This window comes from Triticum urartu, chromosome 5 (assembly GCF_003073215.2).
Source record: "Triticum urartu cultivar G1812 chromosome 5, Tu2.1, whole genome shotgun sequence".
Classification (NCBI taxonomy): Eukaryota; Viridiplantae; Streptophyta; class Magnoliopsida; order Poales; family Poaceae; genus Triticum; species Triticum urartu.
The window spans coordinates 447,855,582-447,874,353 of NC_053026.1; the positions used below are offsets into that span (position 1 = coordinate 447,855,582).

General features: G+C 43.6%; 2 protein-coding genes and 1 pseudogene across 4 annotated transcripts; all 3 read left to right on the forward strand.

The window, feature by feature from the left end:
* The first annotated feature begins 816 nt into the window (after positions 1-816).
* Positions 817-4,661, forward strand: LOC125509673 (F-box protein At3g07870-like). 2 transcript variants are annotated; one of them, XM_048674696.1, is made up of 6 exons: positions 817-1,055; positions 1,794-3,148; positions 3,238-3,360; positions 3,513-3,605; positions 3,704-3,736; positions 4,114-4,250. In XM_048674696.1, the coding sequence occupies exons 2-6, from the start codon at positions 1,841-1,843 to the stop codon at positions 4,234-4,236; spliced, it is 1,680 nt and encodes a 559-aa protein (XP_048530653.1). In that variant the 5' UTR covers positions 817-1,055; positions 1,794-1,840; the 3' UTR covers positions 4,237-4,250. The 2 variants fall into 2 exon arrangements, with proteins under 2 accessions (XP_048530653.1, XP_048530654.1); XM_048674697.1 differs by lacking the exon at positions 4,114-4,250 and adding an exon at positions 4,257-4,661 and having other exon boundaries at positions 820-1,055.
* A 2,301-nt stretch (positions 4,662-6,962) lies between these two features.
* LOC125507119 lies at positions 6,963-8,292 on the forward strand (annotated as a pseudogene).
* A 221-nt stretch (positions 8,293-8,513) lies between these two features.
* LOC125556209 lies at positions 8,514-9,324 on the forward strand. 2 transcript variants are annotated; one of them, XM_048718989.1, is made up of 3 exons: positions 8,514-8,759; positions 8,891-8,971; positions 9,123-9,324. In XM_048718989.1, the coding sequence occupies exons 1-3, from the start codon at positions 8,577-8,579 to the stop codon at positions 9,291-9,293; spliced, it is 435 nt and encodes a 144-aa protein (XP_048574946.1). In that variant the 5' UTR covers positions 8,514-8,576; the 3' UTR covers positions 9,294-9,324. The 2 variants fall into 2 exon arrangements, 1 of the variants encoding a protein (XP_048574946.1); XR_007305032.1 differs by having other exon boundaries at positions 8,516-8,759; positions 8,859-8,971; positions 9,123-9,198.
* Positions 9,325-18,772: the final 9,448 nt, after the last annotated feature.

The window sequence follows — 18,772 nt, forward strand, 5'->3', positions numbered from 1 at the left end:
CTGAAGTTTCAGAGAACGTCTCGGCATGCAAAACCAACCTTGTTTGTGCATGAATTACAATTGCCTCCCATACTAATGTTATGTAAGTTTCCAATTTGAGAAGCAGTGTCTTTTTTTCTGAAGAAAATCACTCAAGGCAATGGAAGCAATTATGTCATCTTTGCATTATACCATTGCCATGGTCTTGATGAATCACGTGAGAACTCGCTTACAAAACGAGTGTTGTCCGTTGAGTTATAGGGTGACAGTCCACAAATTTTGGCCATTGGTTGGTGCAGATCATATGGTTCCTCTGCATAGCTGTCAACCCGATCGTCTCTAGAGTATTCATCACACCTATCATTTTTAGTCGTGAGATCATTTTCTGCTGTCTGAGTTGGAGTTCATATGGACAAAGAGTAATGCAGCATATGGTGGGATCTTGACTTATAGAGGCTGTTTTTTCGCAGTAATTTTGTGTGTGTGCGCTTTTTTTCTTCTAAAAATAGACGCATAATATTGTCTGAGCAGTGGCGGGTACCGCTGGAAGCACACGTTTCAAGTAGGTTCAGGCTAAAAATAGGAAGCTCAGAGCTTCTGAATTTCTCGGCTGAGAAGCTTTCGAGCCAATACTGTATCAAATTAAGCTAAAAAAAACTAGTGTGTCAAATTTCCACACAAAAATATCACCAGTTTTTTTTGGGGTTGGAGCTCTCTTTTTTTTTGAGGCATTTTGGGGTTGGAGCTGTCTCTTGTTCCATCGGGAAAGGCCGTTTGGCTGGGCCGCGCTCGCTTTCGTTTTGCTGGGTGGGGGTGCCCGCCCGACCCGACCGCGCGGCAGGTAAAAAACCATTTGTGGTGCGCGAACCGCGAATCCTCAAAATCCCCAATCTCCATTTCCCCGCTCTAACCCTAGCTAGACACAGACCGCCCGTGCGGTGCGGTGCGGCTGCGGTTGCGGCGGGAGAGGAGCCTCCGCCGGCGAAGCGAGGTCGCGCGACTTGCGTGCTCGAGGGAGGGGAGAGGAGGCGAGGTGGTCTTTGGTCCTCGGCGGCGTGCAGGTCGACGCGGTGGCGGTAAGCTCGGACCTCCTTTTTTTTCCGCCCTCACATGGCTGCGCAGAGGTAGAGATTAGAAGTAGAAAACATGTCTCGGAATCAACTGGTTCACGGTACCATTATGCTCCTCTCTGTTTAGACATCTGCATATCACCGTAGTCACTGAAACTTACAAATGGTGCAGAAATTGCTGTCCACCGTAGCCACTGAAACCTATAAACGGTGCAGAAATTTCTGTCCACAGCTGCCGGGTCTCTTTGTCGCTGATGCAGTTTTGGTTGGTTGATCCGGATTCGTGCCGTCTTTCCCAATGCCAAATGCACCGGTTGCTTGTTCTGTCCAATGTTTCAGTGTAAACTATTTCTAACCTGCATGGTTTTTGCGCTCATGCACACATTCTGCTGTGCAGAGAGTCATATTCAGGGCATGTTGTGGTGGTGTAGTACTCACTTTGTATTTCATCTGCATGTTGATATGTGTACTTGACCATGCCTTTAATTAGTTTTAAACCAGCTTGATTTTTCAACATTTTAGGCATCATATGTATATTGATTTGCTAATGATTATTTAGTCAATGGCCACACAAGGCTCCATATTTGCTGTCCGCTACTTAATTCCTTATTTACCCATTCTCAGTAGATAAACTTAAACATCTGTTAAACTTTACCTGGACTTCATGTCACTTGCCAGCATATTACTCTTAGTTTAATCATAATCTTTACACAGTTTGGCCTTTTTTTTTATGTCTGTTTGCAGAAGGATTCGGTACCTAGGTTTCCCCGGGGGCCTACATTTTGCTTACTATGGCTTCTGAGGAAACCAAAGCAAAGAAGCAAAGAAATGAGGAATGCATTATAAACAGTCTCCCAGAAGACCTCATTGAGCGGATATTTTTGAGGCTTCCAGTCAGCACTTTGTTGAGGTGCGTCAGTGTCTGCAAGCACTGGCACAACTTCATCCGTGATCCACAGTTTGTCGTATCACACTTTCAGTGTGCGCCCCGAGATGTCCTTCTGTTCTTCCAGCAAGAGTCGATCTCAGGCGAGCCCTACCCTAGTGATGCTATCCTAATTGATGAAGCCTGGTCGCCATCGACATGCGCAGTGCCAGTGATTGGGCCTGATGATTTCCTTTTTGGTTCATGCAATGGACTCCTTGGCTTATACACAAAGGCATCAACTATCAAGATAGCTAACCTTGCAACTGGTGAATGTCTACATCTTGAGAAACCTGCGAAGAATGTGAAGGGTGATCACTTCTCTTTCTACAGCTTTGGATTTCATCCTGTGACAAAAGAATACAAGATTACACACTTCCTTGGTGATTGTGTTGAGGGTCGCCCCCATAATAAAGACAGGTTCAGCACCATTCAAGTTTACACGCTTGGTGATGAGAAATGGAAAGATATCCGAACTCCAGAAGCTCTTAGCTTGATCAGTGTAAGAAACTCTGGAGTTATCAATGTTGATGGCAAAATGTATTGGTTGACTGAAGAAATGTTAGCTAGCTGGCAGCATGCAGTTATGTCCTTTGATCTCAGGGAAGAAAGTTTTGCAATGATTCAACTGCCTGCAGCACGTGAAGATCATGATTATTTTGGTCCTCGCAAGTTCTGGATCAGAGATATAGATGGGAAAATATGTATAGTAACTGCTCAAATAAGTCGTTATGGTCCCAAAGCTCTTGCTGGTGAGTTGCAGATCTGGACACTCGACAACACGGTAGAGCAACAAAGGTGGAGCCAGAAATACAATATTAAGAACCCACCAAATTACATTCCAGGTCCACATTTTGTTCACAGGGATAGGATCCTCGCACAACTTTGCAGCGATAACGTATATGCGTATGAGTTGTTCGGCGAGAACTTTGATGTTAACCTGTGTAAGGGGGTAAACCTGTTAGATTTCAGCCCCCGCAAGCCGTACAACATGCAATCCTACATATGTGTGAAGTCACTTGTCCATTTAGATGTATACAAGAAGGCTGGCATTGTACATAGACCAAAACAGTGGGAAGGCTGGCAGTTGAAGAAGTGGGAGACATGGAAGCGTAGGCTTAGCAAGTTAGCGGATTTGCAGTGCCGGATGCACAAATTTGAGCACCACTTACTTGTATGTTGGCCAGACTGTTATTATTAGGCCTTGATGAATATTAATTATCATTTTAAGATTTGACAAACTGCTAGTTTGCCATTTTGTAGGAAGTCGCAGAAACAATGGGGAAAAGGTGCCAGTTTTTGAAGGATAAGCAACATAACATAGCAGAACATGTACTCACGGAACTCAAACAGGTGTTGCAGCACAAACCAGATAATCCAGATCAGGTAATTTTTTTTACTGAAATGATAGAATGTATGTTACCACACTTTTCACATGTTTGTTCAAAACGTTTATAATTAGTTAGGCCAAATGCATGATAATATTTTAAGTGCATTGTAACTACTGTGTTAACAAGTGTCTTGCAAGTGTCCAATAGCTAAGGTCCATCAGGAGGCTTAATTGGGTGGAGTACAGTCAGGCCCAGCGGAAGTTAGAGGTTCGTTTAAGTAAGACGGAAGACATGATGAAGGTACAGTGTGTTGGTGTGCTCACATTTGTTGATGTACTAACATTATTTACTTCTGTTGGTGAAATATGCCACATTTGACAAAGTTGTCCTTCCTATAGGTTGTGCAGCAGGCACAGGATATGTTGGATCAGGTAAATTTGCATTGGTTCTTACTTGACTTCTAAATTATCCATGTTTTCAGCAACAACCTTCCAGTTCTCGTTTCTGTTCTGGCCTGCTGGTCTCATTTGCTGTAGTTACGATGCCTATTAACTTATCTTCAGAAATAAGCAACTTAGCCTACTGTCTATCTATTTTCTTGCATGCATTTCGAGTCTCATTGTTTGATGGAATACTTTGTACATGCTGAGCAGTGAGCATGGTTGTGCACTTGTGCTTGTGCTAATCGAGCACTGAAATATCTTACATTGATGGTGCATAAGTAACTATTCAGATGTTTCTGTTGTTGTTAAGTAACTATAAGAGAGGCATGATAGATTGAGCTATTCCATATACCTGTGAACAGCAGATTAAGTTACAAGAATGGAGATCTGAAACAAAGAACTTTGTGAGTAGTAGCCAAGAAGATTATTTTTATCATCCACTACAAAATTTTGTTTTAATCTGTATTGTTCTGGTTTTGATATCCTGATCCACGTTTACTTTTGGCAGGATGCGTCAGTTGCTGGCGCCTCTTCCAGTGACGGTCCTGACAAGGAGGAACAAGGGAGCCTTCAGCATTAAACCTGGCTTTCCTGGGGCAGTTCTTACTAATTGTCTCTGTTCCGTCCTGAGAGATTCTGCAAGTTCTACAAGGAGATTCTTGCTCCCTTGGATTGGACGTGCGCAACCATTGTCCGCGCGCCGATTCGGCCTCTTGCTCCATCAGTTGCTTGTCATTGCATTGCAATTCAAGTTTGTGGTTTCTACAAATGTCGAGGGCACAATGCTGCTTGGCCCTTAGAGATCTGACTGGAACATTGCTCCTTACCTCGAACAGAAAGAGTGGTTCATTTTATGAATAGATTTTAAGCACTTTGCCATGTTTAAAAACTTGAGACACGCTACCAGACTTCATACTGGTTTTCTGTGTCGTTGCTGATCCAGTTCTCACGGTATACACTTGGCGCCGTGATTTAAACCTTCGCCGTGCTAGGTTTTGATGTCACCGCCGTCCTGTGCTACTAGGTCTCCGGATATCGTCTTGTCCCTCCCTGTTGTTTCCTGTCAATAATCTGACCTTCTGCTCACACCTTGTGTGTGTTCTAGGGCACATGGTCGTCCACCACACAAAACCCTAGCTCATTCCGTCTTATCGACTGGATCTGGAAGGAGAACGTGGAAGGCCTGATGAAGTAGAGAGGTAGGGACTCAGAAATTGGGAGGGTTGGAGTAGTAGAAGTGCAGGCGATCAGTAAGCTCTTGTCCGTGAAGCCGGTGCAGCCGAGCAAGCAAAACTACTATAGAGAGAAGCAAGTCACGAGCCACGATTGTGTTTTTAAAAGCAGCACTAAAACCTCCGGTAATTGTGACCTCTGATCGGCAGCATAACATTAAACGATTTTCTGAACGGAATGGACGATGCAGTAGCAATCAAACTGAAAAAAATGGCAAATGCATACCCCAGTCCCTGGCAGCTCCATAACATTTAGGATCCGCGCCCTGCCATCTAGTGCGGCCATAACTCTGTTCCACATCTCCTCGCAAGATTTGTAGACAAGCAACATTTTCAAGACCTCTTCTTCTCAGACATTTTGCTTTTTGCAAAGTAAAATAAAATTCACGCCTTATAAATGCCTAGCCCGAGAAGAAACTTCAGATCACCGACATTCATGCCAACTTGTACCTGTATAGTCAGGTTTTCTTTAGAAGCAGTAGACATTCCTTTTTTTTAAGGATCAGTAGACTTTTTTTTGTTAGGCCATTGAGGATCAGTAGGCATTCCTATGCTCCCTTCCCCGGCCACTCAGGCCGCGCTCGCGCGCCCTGGTGCTGGGCCGTGCGTTTTCCCTTCGCCGAGTGCTCGTGCGCCCTAACGCCCTCGCATTTCTCGGCATAGGTTGCCAGATTTACGCTCAGAAAACATGTTTCGAGAATCAACTAATTCATGGTATCATTATGTTACTGCCTGAGTAAATGGCACAGGCGGTCCGATAACTTGCGCTGCGGGTGCACTTAAGTCACGGTACTTGCAAATTGGAAAAACCCGTCATAGAACTTGCATTACGGGTGCAGATAGGTCACACAGGTCATCTGGATCGGCCAGCTGCCTGGTTTTCTCCCTCTAACGGTCAAGCGCGATAAATTTGTTCACGACTTTAAAAATATATGTGATTCGTGACTTTAAAAAAATGTTCGTGAATGATAACTTTGAAAATTATTTATTCACGACTTAAAAAAAATATCCACGAACTTTTAAAAATAAATATTTGTGATTCGCGACTTTAAAAAAATGTGCACGAACGATAAATTAAAAAATAATTATTAAAAATATTTGTGATCCGTGACTTTAAAAAAATGTCCAGGAACGAAAATTTTGAAAATGTTTTGGAATGATATATTTGAAAATGTTCGTGAATGATTAATTGGAAAACTATTTGTTCACAACTTTAAAAAAATGGTTGAGAACGATAATTTTGAAAAATATTTGTGATTCGCGAACATTTTTTTAAAGTTGTGAGCATTTAAAAAAATATTTGTGATTCCCGACTTCAAAAAAAGGTCGAGAAAGATAAATTTAAAAATATTTATTAAAAATATTTGTGATTTTAAAAAATGCCCACGAACGAAAAATTTGAAAATATTTCAAACAATAAATTTGAAAATGTTCATGAACGATTAATTTGAAAACTATTTGTTCACGACTTTAAAAAATGGTCGAGAATGATAAATTTGTAAAATATTTGTGATTCGCGAACATTTTTTTAAGTTGTGAACATTTAAAAAAATTGTGATTCACGACTTTAAAAAAATGTTCTCGAACGATAAATTAAAAAATATTTATTAAAAAACTTTGTGATTCGTGACTTTAAAAAAATGTCCATAAACGAAAATTTTGAAATGTGACCTATCTGCACCCGCAACGCAAGTTCTATGACGGGTTTTTCTCGAAAACCAGGCAGCTGGCCGATTCAGATGTCATATGTGACCTATCTGCACCCGCAATGCAAGTTCTATGACGGGTTTTTTCAGTTTGCAAGTACCGTGATTTAAGTGCACCCGCAGCACAAGTTCTCGGACCGCCAGTGCCATTTACTCTTACTGCCTGCTCCGCGTATTACCCGAAACTCACAAAATGGCAGAAATTGATGTCCGCCGTAGCTGGAACTTATAACTGGTGCCGAAATTGCTGTCCACGGCCGGTTCTCTTTGTCGCTGATGCAGTTTTTGCTGGCTGATCCGGATTCGTGCGCCTTTCCCAACGCCAAATGCACAGTTTGCTTGTTCTGTCCGATGCTTCAGTGTAAACTATTTCTATGTTGTACGGTTGTTGCGCTGATGCACACATTCTGCTGTGCAAAGAGTCGGTCAGGGCATGTGTTGTGGTGGTGCACTTGACCCTGCCTTTAGTTTTAAACTAGCTTTATCTTTCAACATTTTCGGAACATACGTATATTGATGTGCTTACAATTATTAGTCAATGGCCATACAAGGCTCCATATTTGCCACAGATCCGCCACTTATTTCTTTCTTTACCCATTCTCAGTAGATAAACTTAAAACATCTGATAAACTTTACCTAAACTTGATGTCACTTGCCAGCAAATTACTGTTAATCATAATCTTTACAGAGTTTGCCCTATTGTTTTTTGTATGTGTGTTTGCATAAGGATTCGGTGCCTAGGTCTCCTTGGGAGTCTAGATTTTGCCTGCTTTGATTTCTGAGGAAACCAAAGCAAAGAAGCAAAGAAATGAGGAATGCATTATAAACAGTACTCCCAGAAGACCTCATTGAGCGGATATTTTTGAGGCTTCCAGTCAGCACTTTGTTGAGGTGCGTTGGTGTCTGCAAGCACTGGCACAACTTCATCTAGGATCCACAGTTTGTCGCATCACACCTCCAGTGTGCGCCCCGAGATGCCCTTCTGTTCTTCCCGCAAGAGTCAGCCTCAGGCAGGCCCTACCCTAGTGATGCTATTGCTATACTGGTTGACGAAGCCTGGTCGCCATCGACATATGCAGTGCCAGTGATTGGGCCTGATGATTTCCTTTTTGGTTCATGCAATGGACTCCTTGGCTTATACACAAAGACATCAACTATCAAGATAGCTAACCTTGCAACTGGTGAATGTCTCCATCTTGAGAAACCTGCGAAGAATGTTAAAGGTGATCACTTCTCTTTCTACAGCTTTGGATTTCATCCCGTGACAAAAGAATACAAGATTACACACTTCCTTGGTGATTGTGTTAAGGGCCGCCCCCATAATAAAGATAGGTTCGGTGTCATTCAAGTTTACACGCTTGGTGATGAGAAATGGAAAGATATCCGAACCCCAGAAGCTCTTAGCTTGATCATTGTGAGAAACTCTGGAGTTGTCAATGTTGATGGCAAAATGTATTGGTTAACTGAAGACATGTTAGCTAGCTGGCAGCATGCAGTTATTTCCTTTGATCACTCAGGGAAGAAAGTTTTGCAACGATACAACTGCCAGCAGCACATGAAGATCATGATCGTTACGGTCCTCGTAAGTTCTGGATCAGAGATATAGGTGGGAAAATATGTATAGTAACTGCTCAAACAAGTCGTTATGATCCCGGAACTGCTCTTGGTGAGATGCAGATATGGACACTTGACAACACGGTAGTGCAACAAAGGTGGAGTCAAAAGTACAATATTAAGTACTCACCAAATTATATTCCAGGTCCACATTTTGTCCACAGGGATAGGATCCTGCAGCAATAATGTATGTTCATGTGAGTTGTTCGGTGAGAACTTTGATGTTAACCAGAGTGGGTACACCTGTTGGATTTCAGTCCCCGCAAGCCATGCAACATGCAATCCTACATTTGTGTGAAGTCACTTGTACGTTTAGATGTCTACAAGAAGGCTGGAATTGTACGTAGACCAAAACAGCGGGAAGGCTGGGAATTGAAGAAGTGGGAGACATGGAAGTGTATGCTTGGCAAGGATGCGGATGTGCGGAGCCAGATCCACAAATTTGAGCATGACTTACTTGTATGTGTGCCAGACTGTTATTATTAAGCCTTGATGAATATTTATTATTATTTTAAGATTTGACAAACTACTAATTTGCTATTTTGTAGGAACTCACAGAAACATCGAGTAAAATGTGCAAGTTTTTGCAGAATAAGCAATATAACATTGCAGAACATGTACTCACGGAACTCAATCAGCTGTTGCAGCGCAAACCAGATAATCCAGATCAGGTAATTCTCTCCTCAAATGATAGAACACATGTTATCACACCTTTTCCGTGTTAGTTCAAAACATTAATAATTATCTAAGGCCAAATGCATAATAATATTTTAAGTGCATTGTAACTATGGCGTTAACAAGTTTCTTGCAATTATCTAATAGCCATTGTCTGTCCGGAGGCTTAATTGGGTGGAGCAGAATCGGGAGCAGCAGAAGTTAATGGCTCGTTTAAGTAAGATAAAACACATGATTAAGGTACAGTGTGACAGTGTGCTTGCATTTATTGATGCACTAACACTATTTACTATTGTTGGTGAAATATGCCATATTTGACAAAGTTGTCTTCCGTATAGGTCGAAGCAGGCAATGGATAACATCTCTAGTATTAGAATATTGGATCAGGTGAACTTTTGCATGGGCTCTAACTTCTAAATTATCCATGTTTTCAGCAACCTTTATAGTTCTTGTTTCTTGTTTCTGTTGTGTCCTACTGGTCTCATTTGCTGTAATTATGAAGCCTATTAACTTATCTTCAGAACTAAGCAACTTATCCTACTGTCTGTCCATTTTCTTGCATGCATTTTCAGTTTCATGTTTGGTGGAATATTTTGTACATGCTGAGCGATGAGCATAGTTGTGCTAATTGAGCATGGGATTTTGTTACTTTGATTGTGCATAAGTAACTATTCACTGGTTTCTTCTTCTTCTTCTTGTTCTATTCCATATACCTATGAACAGTAGATTAAGTTACAAGCTAGAGTTCTAAAACAATGAATTTTGTGAGTAGCCTAGAAGATTATTCTGTCACAAATTTTCATTTTCATCTGTATTGTTCTGATTCCTGTCTTGAAATTTAGCAACATTGTGTCCCGTGTTTCCTGTTAGAGAGGAACATCGATATCTGATATGTCAACTTATTTTTCATCAGAATTTTGCATGCTGCCTCACATGGGACGAAAGTTGCGAGCGCTTCTTGTATTTGATATTCTGACCCATATTCACTTTTGGCAGGGTACATCAGCTGCTGGCGTTTCTTCCAGTGACGGTTATGACAAGAAGAAAGAGAGCCTTTAGCATTGAACTTAGCTTTCTGGGGCACTTCGTTTCGTCTCTGAGTGATTCTGCAACTTGTACAAGGAGAGTCTTCCTCCCTTGGATTGGATGGCCTCTTTTGCTCCATCAGTTGCTTGTCATTACATTGCACTTTCAGGTTTCTAGTTTCTACAAGATGTCCAGCGCGCAATGCTGCTTGGCCCGAGAAATCCGACAGAAACACGCCCCTTGCCTTAAGCAGAAACAATGGTGTGATTTTTTGAACAGATTTTAAGCAGTCTGCCATGTTTTAAATACTTGAAATGCACTACCAGACTTCATGCTGGCTTTATGTGCTGCCGTTGTCTGATTTTAAGCACCCTAATATCCAGAAATTGCTATTGGACGGCGCCCAACTTTTTAGAAAAAAACGCACATTTTTATTGTTATGGTGCTGTTAGAAGGAGGGCGCGAGAGAGCCGGCCGGGGGCCTTTTGCCCACGGCCGGGCAAGATGGAAGGAATTTCCTTCTTAATTCTTGCTTGATTAGATTGATACATCTCCTCTCTTTATATAAAGAGGTTTACTTGACTCCCAAGCAAAGCTTACTTGACCTCTAAGCAAGCGACATTTATCTTTAATTAACCCTAAGACTAACGGGCTATACTACCAACCTAGGCTCATTAGGCCCATTACGTACTATAACACTACAACTCACCTAGACATGCAGCTTGTCCTCGAGCTGCAGCCTAACCAACTTATAACCATGACCCGAGGCAACACAAACCAAATAGCTAAAAACAAGCCTTTTACATCTCGGCTTGTTTTATTACTCTTTGTTGGGAATTAGCACACAAATGCACTTGTGGTTAACTGATAACTGCAACGGAAACAAGTAATCTCAGCACCACATCATGTACTAATTCAAGGATTGTTGCTTAGCACGGAAGGAAACATATGCAGCAGCATATATGGAGGCAAAAAATGTTACTCAGCAGGCAAGACACTCCTTAGCCTAGTGTCTTATGGTAGGAGTAAATTTCTGGACAGCACCAAACATCAACAAAGAGACACCAGATTTTTACGTGAAAAACCCCTCAACTTGAGGGGAAAACCACGGGCCGAAGCCACTCAAATCCTCTTCCACTATTATCAAATGTGGGATACAACAAGTTCTTCTCTAGAAAGCACTAGAGGATCTCATACATCAAGATTTCTGAATCTTGGATGAACACAACAAGATTGGGGTTCAAGAACTAGGGATTGAAACCATCTCACCAAAGATGGTGGAACCGAAACTTGAAGGAGACAAGGTAGTGGATCTGGACCTTCACAACCTTGGGGAGGAGCTCCCTTGCTTCTTCCTTCAATCTTCCTCTTCTTCCCTTGCTCTCTTGGTTTTCTCTCGTCTTCTCTCTTGGAGGATGAACTGATTTTTGTTGGGGAACGTTGCAGAAAACAAAAATTTTCCTACTCGTTTCACCAAGATCATCTAGGAGTTCATCTAGCAACGAGTCATCGGATGCATCTACATACCTTTGTAGATGGCGCACCGAAGCGTTCAAAAGAACGGTGATGATGTAGTCGTACTCGACGTGATCCAAATCACCGATGACCAGCGCCGAACGGACGGCACCTCCGCGTTCAACACACGTACGGGACGGGAGACGTCTCCTCCTTCTTGATCCAGCAAGGGGGAGGAGAGGTTGATGAAGATCCAGCAGCACGACGGCGTGGTGGTGGATGCAGGGTGTCACAGAAGCAGGGCTTCGCCAAGACTACAAGGGAGAGACGTAACGGGGAGAGATGGAGGCGCCAGGGGCTGGTGTAAAATCCCTCCTCTCCCCCCACTATATATAGGGGTGCCATGGGGGGGCGCCGGCCCTAGTAGATGAGATCTACTAGGGGGGGCGGCGGCCAAGGGGAGGATTCCCTCCCCCCCAAGGCACCTAGGGGTGCCTTCCACCACATGGACTCTTCCATGGTGGAACCCTAGGCGCATGGGCCTATAGGGGCTGGCGCCCCAGCCCACTATGGGCTGGGTTCCATCCTATTTCAGCCCATGGGGCCCTCCGGGATAGGTGGCCCCACCCGGTGGACCCCCGGGACCCTTCCGGTGGTCCCGGTACAATACCGATAACCCCGAAACTTGTCCCGATGCCCGAAACAGCACTTCCTATATATAATTCTTTACCTCCGGACCATTCCGGAACTCCTCGTGACGTCCGGGATCTCATCCGGGACTCCGAACAACATCCGGGTTTCTGCATATACATATCTTCACAACCCTAGCGTCACCGAACCTTAAGTGTGTAGACCCTACGGGTTCGGGAGACAAGCAGACATGACCGAGACGACTCTCCGGTCAATAACCAACAGCGGGATCTGGATACCCATGTTGGCTCCCACATGCTCCACGATGATTTCATCGGATGAACCATGATGTCGAGGATTCAATCAACCCCGTATGCAATTCCCTTTGTCAATCGATATGTTACTTGCCCGAGATTCGATCGTCGGTATCCCAATACCTCGTTCAATCTCGTTACCGGCAAGTCACTTTACTCGTACCATAATGCATGATCCCGTGACCAGACACTTGGTCACTTTGAGCTCATTATGATGGTGCATTACCGAGTGGGCCCAGTGATACCTCTCCGTCATACGGAGTGACAAATCCCAGTCTTGATCCATGTCAACCCAACAGACACTTTCGGAGATACCCGTAGTCTACCTTTATAGTCACCCAGTTACGTTGTGACGTTTGGCATACCCAAAGCACTCCTACGGTATCCGGGAGTTACACGATCTCATGGTCTAAGGAAAAGATACTTTGACATTGGAAAACTCTAGCAAACGAACTATACGATCTTGTGCTATGTTTAGGATCGGGTCTTGTCCATCACATCATTCTCCTAATGATGTGATCTCGTTATCAATGACATCCAATGTCCATAGTCAGGAAACCATGACTATCTGTTGATCAACGAGCTAGTCAACTAGAGGCTTACTAGGGACATGTTGGTGTCTGTTATTCACACATGTATTACGATTTCCGGATAACACAATTATAGCATGAATAAAGACAATTATCATGAACAAGGAAATATAATAATAATGCTTTTATTATTGCCTCTAGGGCATATTTCCAACAGTCTCCCACTTGCACTAGAGTCAATAATCTAGTTACATTGTGATGAATCGAACACCCATGGAATTCTGGTGTTGATCATGTTTTGCTCTAGGGAGAGGTTTAGTCAACGGATCTGCTATATTCAGGTCCGTATGTACTTTAGAAATCTCTATGTCTCCATCTTGAACATTTTCACGAATGGAGTTGAAGCGACGCTTGATGTGCCTTGTCTTCTTGTGAAACCTGGGCTCCTTGGCAAGAGCAATAGCTCCAGTGTTGTCACAGAAGAGCTTGATCGGTCCCGACGCATTGGGTATGACTCCTAGGTCGGTGATGAACTCCTTCACTCATATTGCTTCATGTGCTGCCTCCGAGGCTGCCATGTACTCCGCTTCACATGTAGATCCCGCCACGACGCTTTGCTTGCAACTGCACCAGCTTACTGCCCCACCATTCAAAATATACACGTATCCGGTTTGTGACTTAGAGTCATCCAGATCTGTGTCGAAGCTAGCGTCGACGTAACCCTTTACGACGAGCTCTTCGTCACCTCCATAAACGAGAAACATTTCCTTAGTCCTTTTCAGGTACTTCAGGATATTCTTGACCGCTGTCCAGTGTTCCTTGCCGGGATTACTTTGGTACCTTCCTACCAAACTTACGGCAAGGTTTACATCAGGTCTGGTACACAGCATGGCATACATAATAGAACCTATGGCTGAGGCATAGGGGATGACACTCATCTCTTCTATTTCTTCTGCCGTGGTCGGACATTGAGCTGAGCTCAATTTCACACCTTGTAACAAAGGTAAGAACCCCTTCTTAGAATGATCCATATTGAACTTCTTCAATATCTTATCAAGGTATGTGCTTTGCGAAAGACCTATGAGGCGTCTCGATCTATCCCTATAGATTTTGATGCCTAATATATAAGCAGCTTCTCCAAGGTCCTTCATTGAAAAACTCTTATTCAAGTAGGCCTTGATGCTGTCCAAGAGTTCTATATCATTTCCCATCAAAAGTATGTCATCTACATATAATATGAGAAATGCTACAGAGCTCCCACTCACTTTCTTGTAAACGCAGGCTTCTCCATAAGTCTGTGTAAACCCAAACGCTTTGATCATCTCATCAAAGCGAATGTTCCAACTCCGAGATGCTTGCACCAGCCCATAAATCGAGCGTTGGAGCTTGCATACCTTGTCAGCATTCTTAGGATCAACAAAACCTTTCGGCTGCATCATATACAATTCTTCCTTAAGGAAACCATTAAGGAATGCCGTTTTGACATCCATTTGCCATATTTCATAATCATAGAATGCGGCAATCGCTAACATGATTCGGACGGACTTCAGCTTTGCTACCGGTGAGAAAGTCTCATCGTAGTCAACCCCTTGAACTTGTCGATAACCCTTAGCGACAAGCCGAGCTTTATAGATGGTCACATTACCATCCGCGTCTGTCTTCTTCTTAAAGATCCATTTATTTTCTATGGCTCGCCGTTCAACGGGCAAGTCAGTCAAAGTCCATACTTCATTTTCATACATGGATCCTATCTCGGATTTCATGGCTTCTAGCCATTTGTCGGAATCCGGGCCCGCCATCGCTTCTTCATAGTTCGAAGGTTCACCGTTGTCTAACAACATGATTTCCAAGACAGGGTTGCCGTACCACTCTGGTGCGGAACGTGTCCTTGTGGACCTTCGAATTTCAGTTGGAGCTTGATCAGAAGTATCTTGATCATTATCATTAACTTCCTCTCTAGTCGGTGCAGGCACCTCAGGAACATTTTCTTGAGTTGCGCCATTTTCCGGTTCAAGAGGTAATACTTCATCAAGCTCTACTTTCCTCCCACTTACTTCTTTCGTGAGAAACTCTTTCTCTAGAAAGGACCCATTCTTGGCAACAAAGATCTTGCCTTCGGATCTGAGGTAGAAGGTGTACCCAACAGTTTCTTTTGGGTATCCTATGAAGACGCATTTTTCCGATTTGGGTTCGAGCTTTTCAGGTTGAAGTTTCTTGACATAAGCATCGCATCCCCAAACTTTCAGAAACGACAACTTAGGTTTCTTACCAAACCATAATTCAAACGGTGTCGTCTCAACGGATTTCGACGGAGCCCTATTTAAAGTGAATGCGGCAGTCTCTAAAGCATAGCCCCAAAAAGATAGCGGTAAATCAGTAAGAGACATCATAGACCGCACCATATCCAATAGAGTGCGATTACGACGTTCGGACACACCGTTACGCTGAGGTGTTCCAGGCGGCGTGAGTTGTGAAACTATTCCACATTTTCTTAAGTGTGTGCCAAATTCGTGACTCAAGTATTCTCCTCCACGATCTGATCGTAGAAACTTGATTTTCCTGTCACGTTGATTCTCAACCTCACTCTGAAATTCCTTGAACTTTTCAAAGGTTTCAGACTTGTGTTTCATTAAGTAGATATACCCATATCTACTCAAGTCATCAGTGAGGGTGAGAACATAACGATAGCCACCGCGAGCCTCAACACTCATTGGACCGCACACATCAGTATGTATGATTTCCAATAAGTTGGTTGCTCGCTCCATTGTTCCTGAGAACGGAGTCTTGGTCATTTTACCCATGAGGCATGGTTCGCACGTGTCAAATGATTCATAATCAAGAGACTCTAAAAGTCCATCTGCATGGAGCTTCTTCATGCGTTTGACACCTATGTGACCAAGGCGGCAGTGCCACAAGTATGTGGGACTATCATTATCAACCTTTACATCTTTTGGTACTCACACTATGAATATGTGTAGCATTACGCTCGAGATTCATTAAGAATAAACCATTCACCAAGGGAGCATGACCATAAAACATATCTCTCATATAAATGAACAACCATTATTCTCGGATTTAAATGAGTAGCCATCTCGAATTAAACGAGATCCTGATACAATGTTCATGCTCAAAGCTGGCACTAAATAACAATAGTTATTGAGGTTTAAAACTAATCCCGTAGGTAAATGTAGAGGCAGCGTGCCGACGGCGATCACATCAACCTTGGAACCATTCCCGACGCGCATCGTCACCTCGTCCTTCGCCAGTCTCCGTTTATTCCGCAGCTCCTGCTGTGAGTTACAAATATGAGCAACGGCACCGGTATCAAATACCCAGGAGTCACTACGAGTACTGGTAAGGTACACATCAATTACATGTATATCAAATATACCTTTGGTGTTGCCGGCCTTCTTGTCCGCTAAGTATTTAGGGCAGTTCCGCTTCCAGTGACCCTTCCCTTTGCAATAAAAGCACTCAGTCTCGGGCTTGGGTCCATTCTTTGGCTTCTTCCCGGCAGCTTTCTTGCCGGGCGCGGCAACCTCCTTGCCGTCCTTCTTGAAGTTCTTTTTACCCTTGCCTTTCTTGAACTTAGTGGTTTTATTGACCATCAACACTTGATGTTCCTTCTTGACTTCTACCTCCGCTGATTTCAGCATAGAGAACAACTCAGGAATGGTCTTTTGCATCCCCTGCATGTTGAAGTTCATCACAAAGCTCTTGTAGCTTGGTGGAAGCGACTGGAGGATTCTGTCAATGACCGCATCATCCGGGAGATTAACTCCCAGCTGAGACAAGCGGTTATGTAACCCAGACATAGTGAGTATGTGCTCACTGACAGAACTATTTTCCTCCATCTTACAGCTGAAGAACTTATCGGAGACTTCATATCTCTCGATCCGGGCATGAGCTTGAAAAACCATTTTCAGCTCTTCGAACATCTCATATGCTCCATGTCTCTCAAAACGCTTTTGGAGCCCCGGCTCTAAGCTGTAAAGCATGCCGCACTGAACAAGGGAGTAGTCGTCAACACGTGTCTGCCAAGCGTTCATAACGTCTTGGTTCTGTGGGACGGGAGCTTCACCTAGCGGTGCTTGTAGGACATAATCTTTCTTGGCAGCTATGAGGATGATCCTCAGGTTCCGGACCCAGTCCGTATAGTTGCTGCCATCGTCTTTCAGCTTGGTTTTCTCTAGGAATGCGTTGAAGTTGAGGACTACGTTGGCCATTTGATCTACAAGACATATTGCAAAGATTTTAGACTAAGTTCATGATAATTAAGTTCATCTAATCAAATTATTAATGAACTCCCACTTAGATTAGACATCCCTCTAGTCATCTAAGTATTACATGATCCGAGTCAACTAGGCCGTGTCCGATCATCACGTGAGACGGACTAGCCAACGTCGGTGAACATCTTCATGTTGATCGTATCTTCTATACGACTCATGCTCGACCTTTCGGTCTACTGTGTTCCGAGGCCATGTCTATACACATGCTAGGCTCGTCAAGTTAACCCTAAGTGTTTTGCATGTGTAAAACTGTCTTACACCCGTTGTATGTGAACGTAAGGATCCATCACACCCGATCATCACGGCGTGCTTAGAAACGACGAACTTTAGCAACGGTGCACAGTTAGGGGAGAACACTTCTTGATATTGTTATGAGGGATCATCTTATTTACTACCGTCGTTCTAAGTAAACAAGATGCAAAAACATGATAAACATCACATGCAATCAAATAATAAACGTGACATGATATGGCCAATATTACATAGCTCCTTTGATCTCCATCTTGCGGCTCCATGATCATCTTGTCACCGGCTTGACACCATGATCTCCATCATCATGATCTCCATCATCGTGTCTCCATGAAGTTGCTCGCCAACTATTACTTCTACTACTATGGCTACCGCGTTTAGCAATAAAGTAAAGTAATTTACATGGCGTCTCTCGATGACACGCAGGTCATATAAAAGAATAAAGACAACTCCTACGGCTCCTGCCGGTTGTCATACTCATCGACATGCAAGTCGTGATTCCTATTACAATAGCATGAACATCTCATACATCACATATAGATCATTCATCATTCATCACAACTTTGGCCATATCATATCACAAACCACTTGCTGCAAAAACAAGTTAGACGTCCTCTAATTGTTGTTGCAAGTTTTACGTGGCTGATTTAGGGTTCTAGCAAGAACGTCTTCTTACCTACGTTAAAGCCACAACGTGATTTTTCAACTTCTATTTACCCTTCATAAGGACCCTGTTCATCGAATCCGCTCCAACTAAAGTGGGAGAGACAGACACCCGCCAGCCACCTTATGCAACTAGTGCATGTTAGTCGGTGGAACCGGTCTCACGTAAGCGTACGTGTAAGGTTGGTCCGGGCCGCTTCATCCCACAATACTGCTGAAGCAAGAAAAGACTAGTAACGACAAGAAAGTTGACAAATCTACGCCCACAACTAATTGTGTTCTACTCGCGCAAGAAGAACTACGCATAGACCTAGCTCATGATGCCACTGTTGGGGAACGTTGCAGAAAACAAAAATTTTCCTACTCGTTTCACCAAGATCATCTAGGAGTTCATCTAGCAACGAGTCATCGGATGCATCTACATACCTTTGTAGATGGCGCACCGAAGCGTTCAAAAGAACGGTGATGATGTAGTCGTACTCGACGTGATCCAAATCACCGATGACCAGCGCCGAACGGACGGCACCTCCGCGTTCAACACACGTACGGGACGGGAGACGTCTCCTCCTTCTTGATCCAGCAAGGGGGAGGAGAGGTTGATGAAGATCCAGCAGCACGACGGCGTGGTGGTGGATGCAGGG

What these genes read in the sequence shown, in the direction of transcription:
- LOC125509673 (XM_048674696.1), top strand. Translation starts at nt 1,841, where the DNA reads ATGGCTTCTGAGGAAACCAAAGCAAAGAAGCAAAGAAATGAGGAATGC. An exon ending in AATTTGAGCACCACTTACTT is followed by an intron (nt 3,149 to 3,237) that starts GTATGTTGGCCA and finishes GCCATTTTGTAG; the next exon opens with GAAGTCGCAGAAACAATGGG. An exon ending in CACAGGATATGTTGGATCAG is followed by an intron (nt 3,737 to 4,113) that starts GTAAATTTGCAT and finishes TGTGAACAGCAG; the next exon opens with ATTAAGTTACAAGAATGGAG.
- LOC125556209 (XM_048718989.1), top strand. Translation starts at nt 8,577, where the DNA reads ATGCAATCCTACATTTGTGTGAAGTCACTTGTACGTTTAGATGTCTAC. An exon ending in AATTTGAGCATGACTTACTT is followed by an intron (nt 8,760 to 8,890) that starts GTATGTGTGCCA and finishes AAGTTTTTGCAG; the next exon opens with AATAAGCAATATAACATTGC. An exon ending in AACCAGATAATCCAGATCAG is followed by an intron (nt 8,972 to 9,122) that starts GTAATTCTCTCC and finishes ATTATCTAATAG; the next exon opens with CCATTGTCTGTCCGGAGGCT.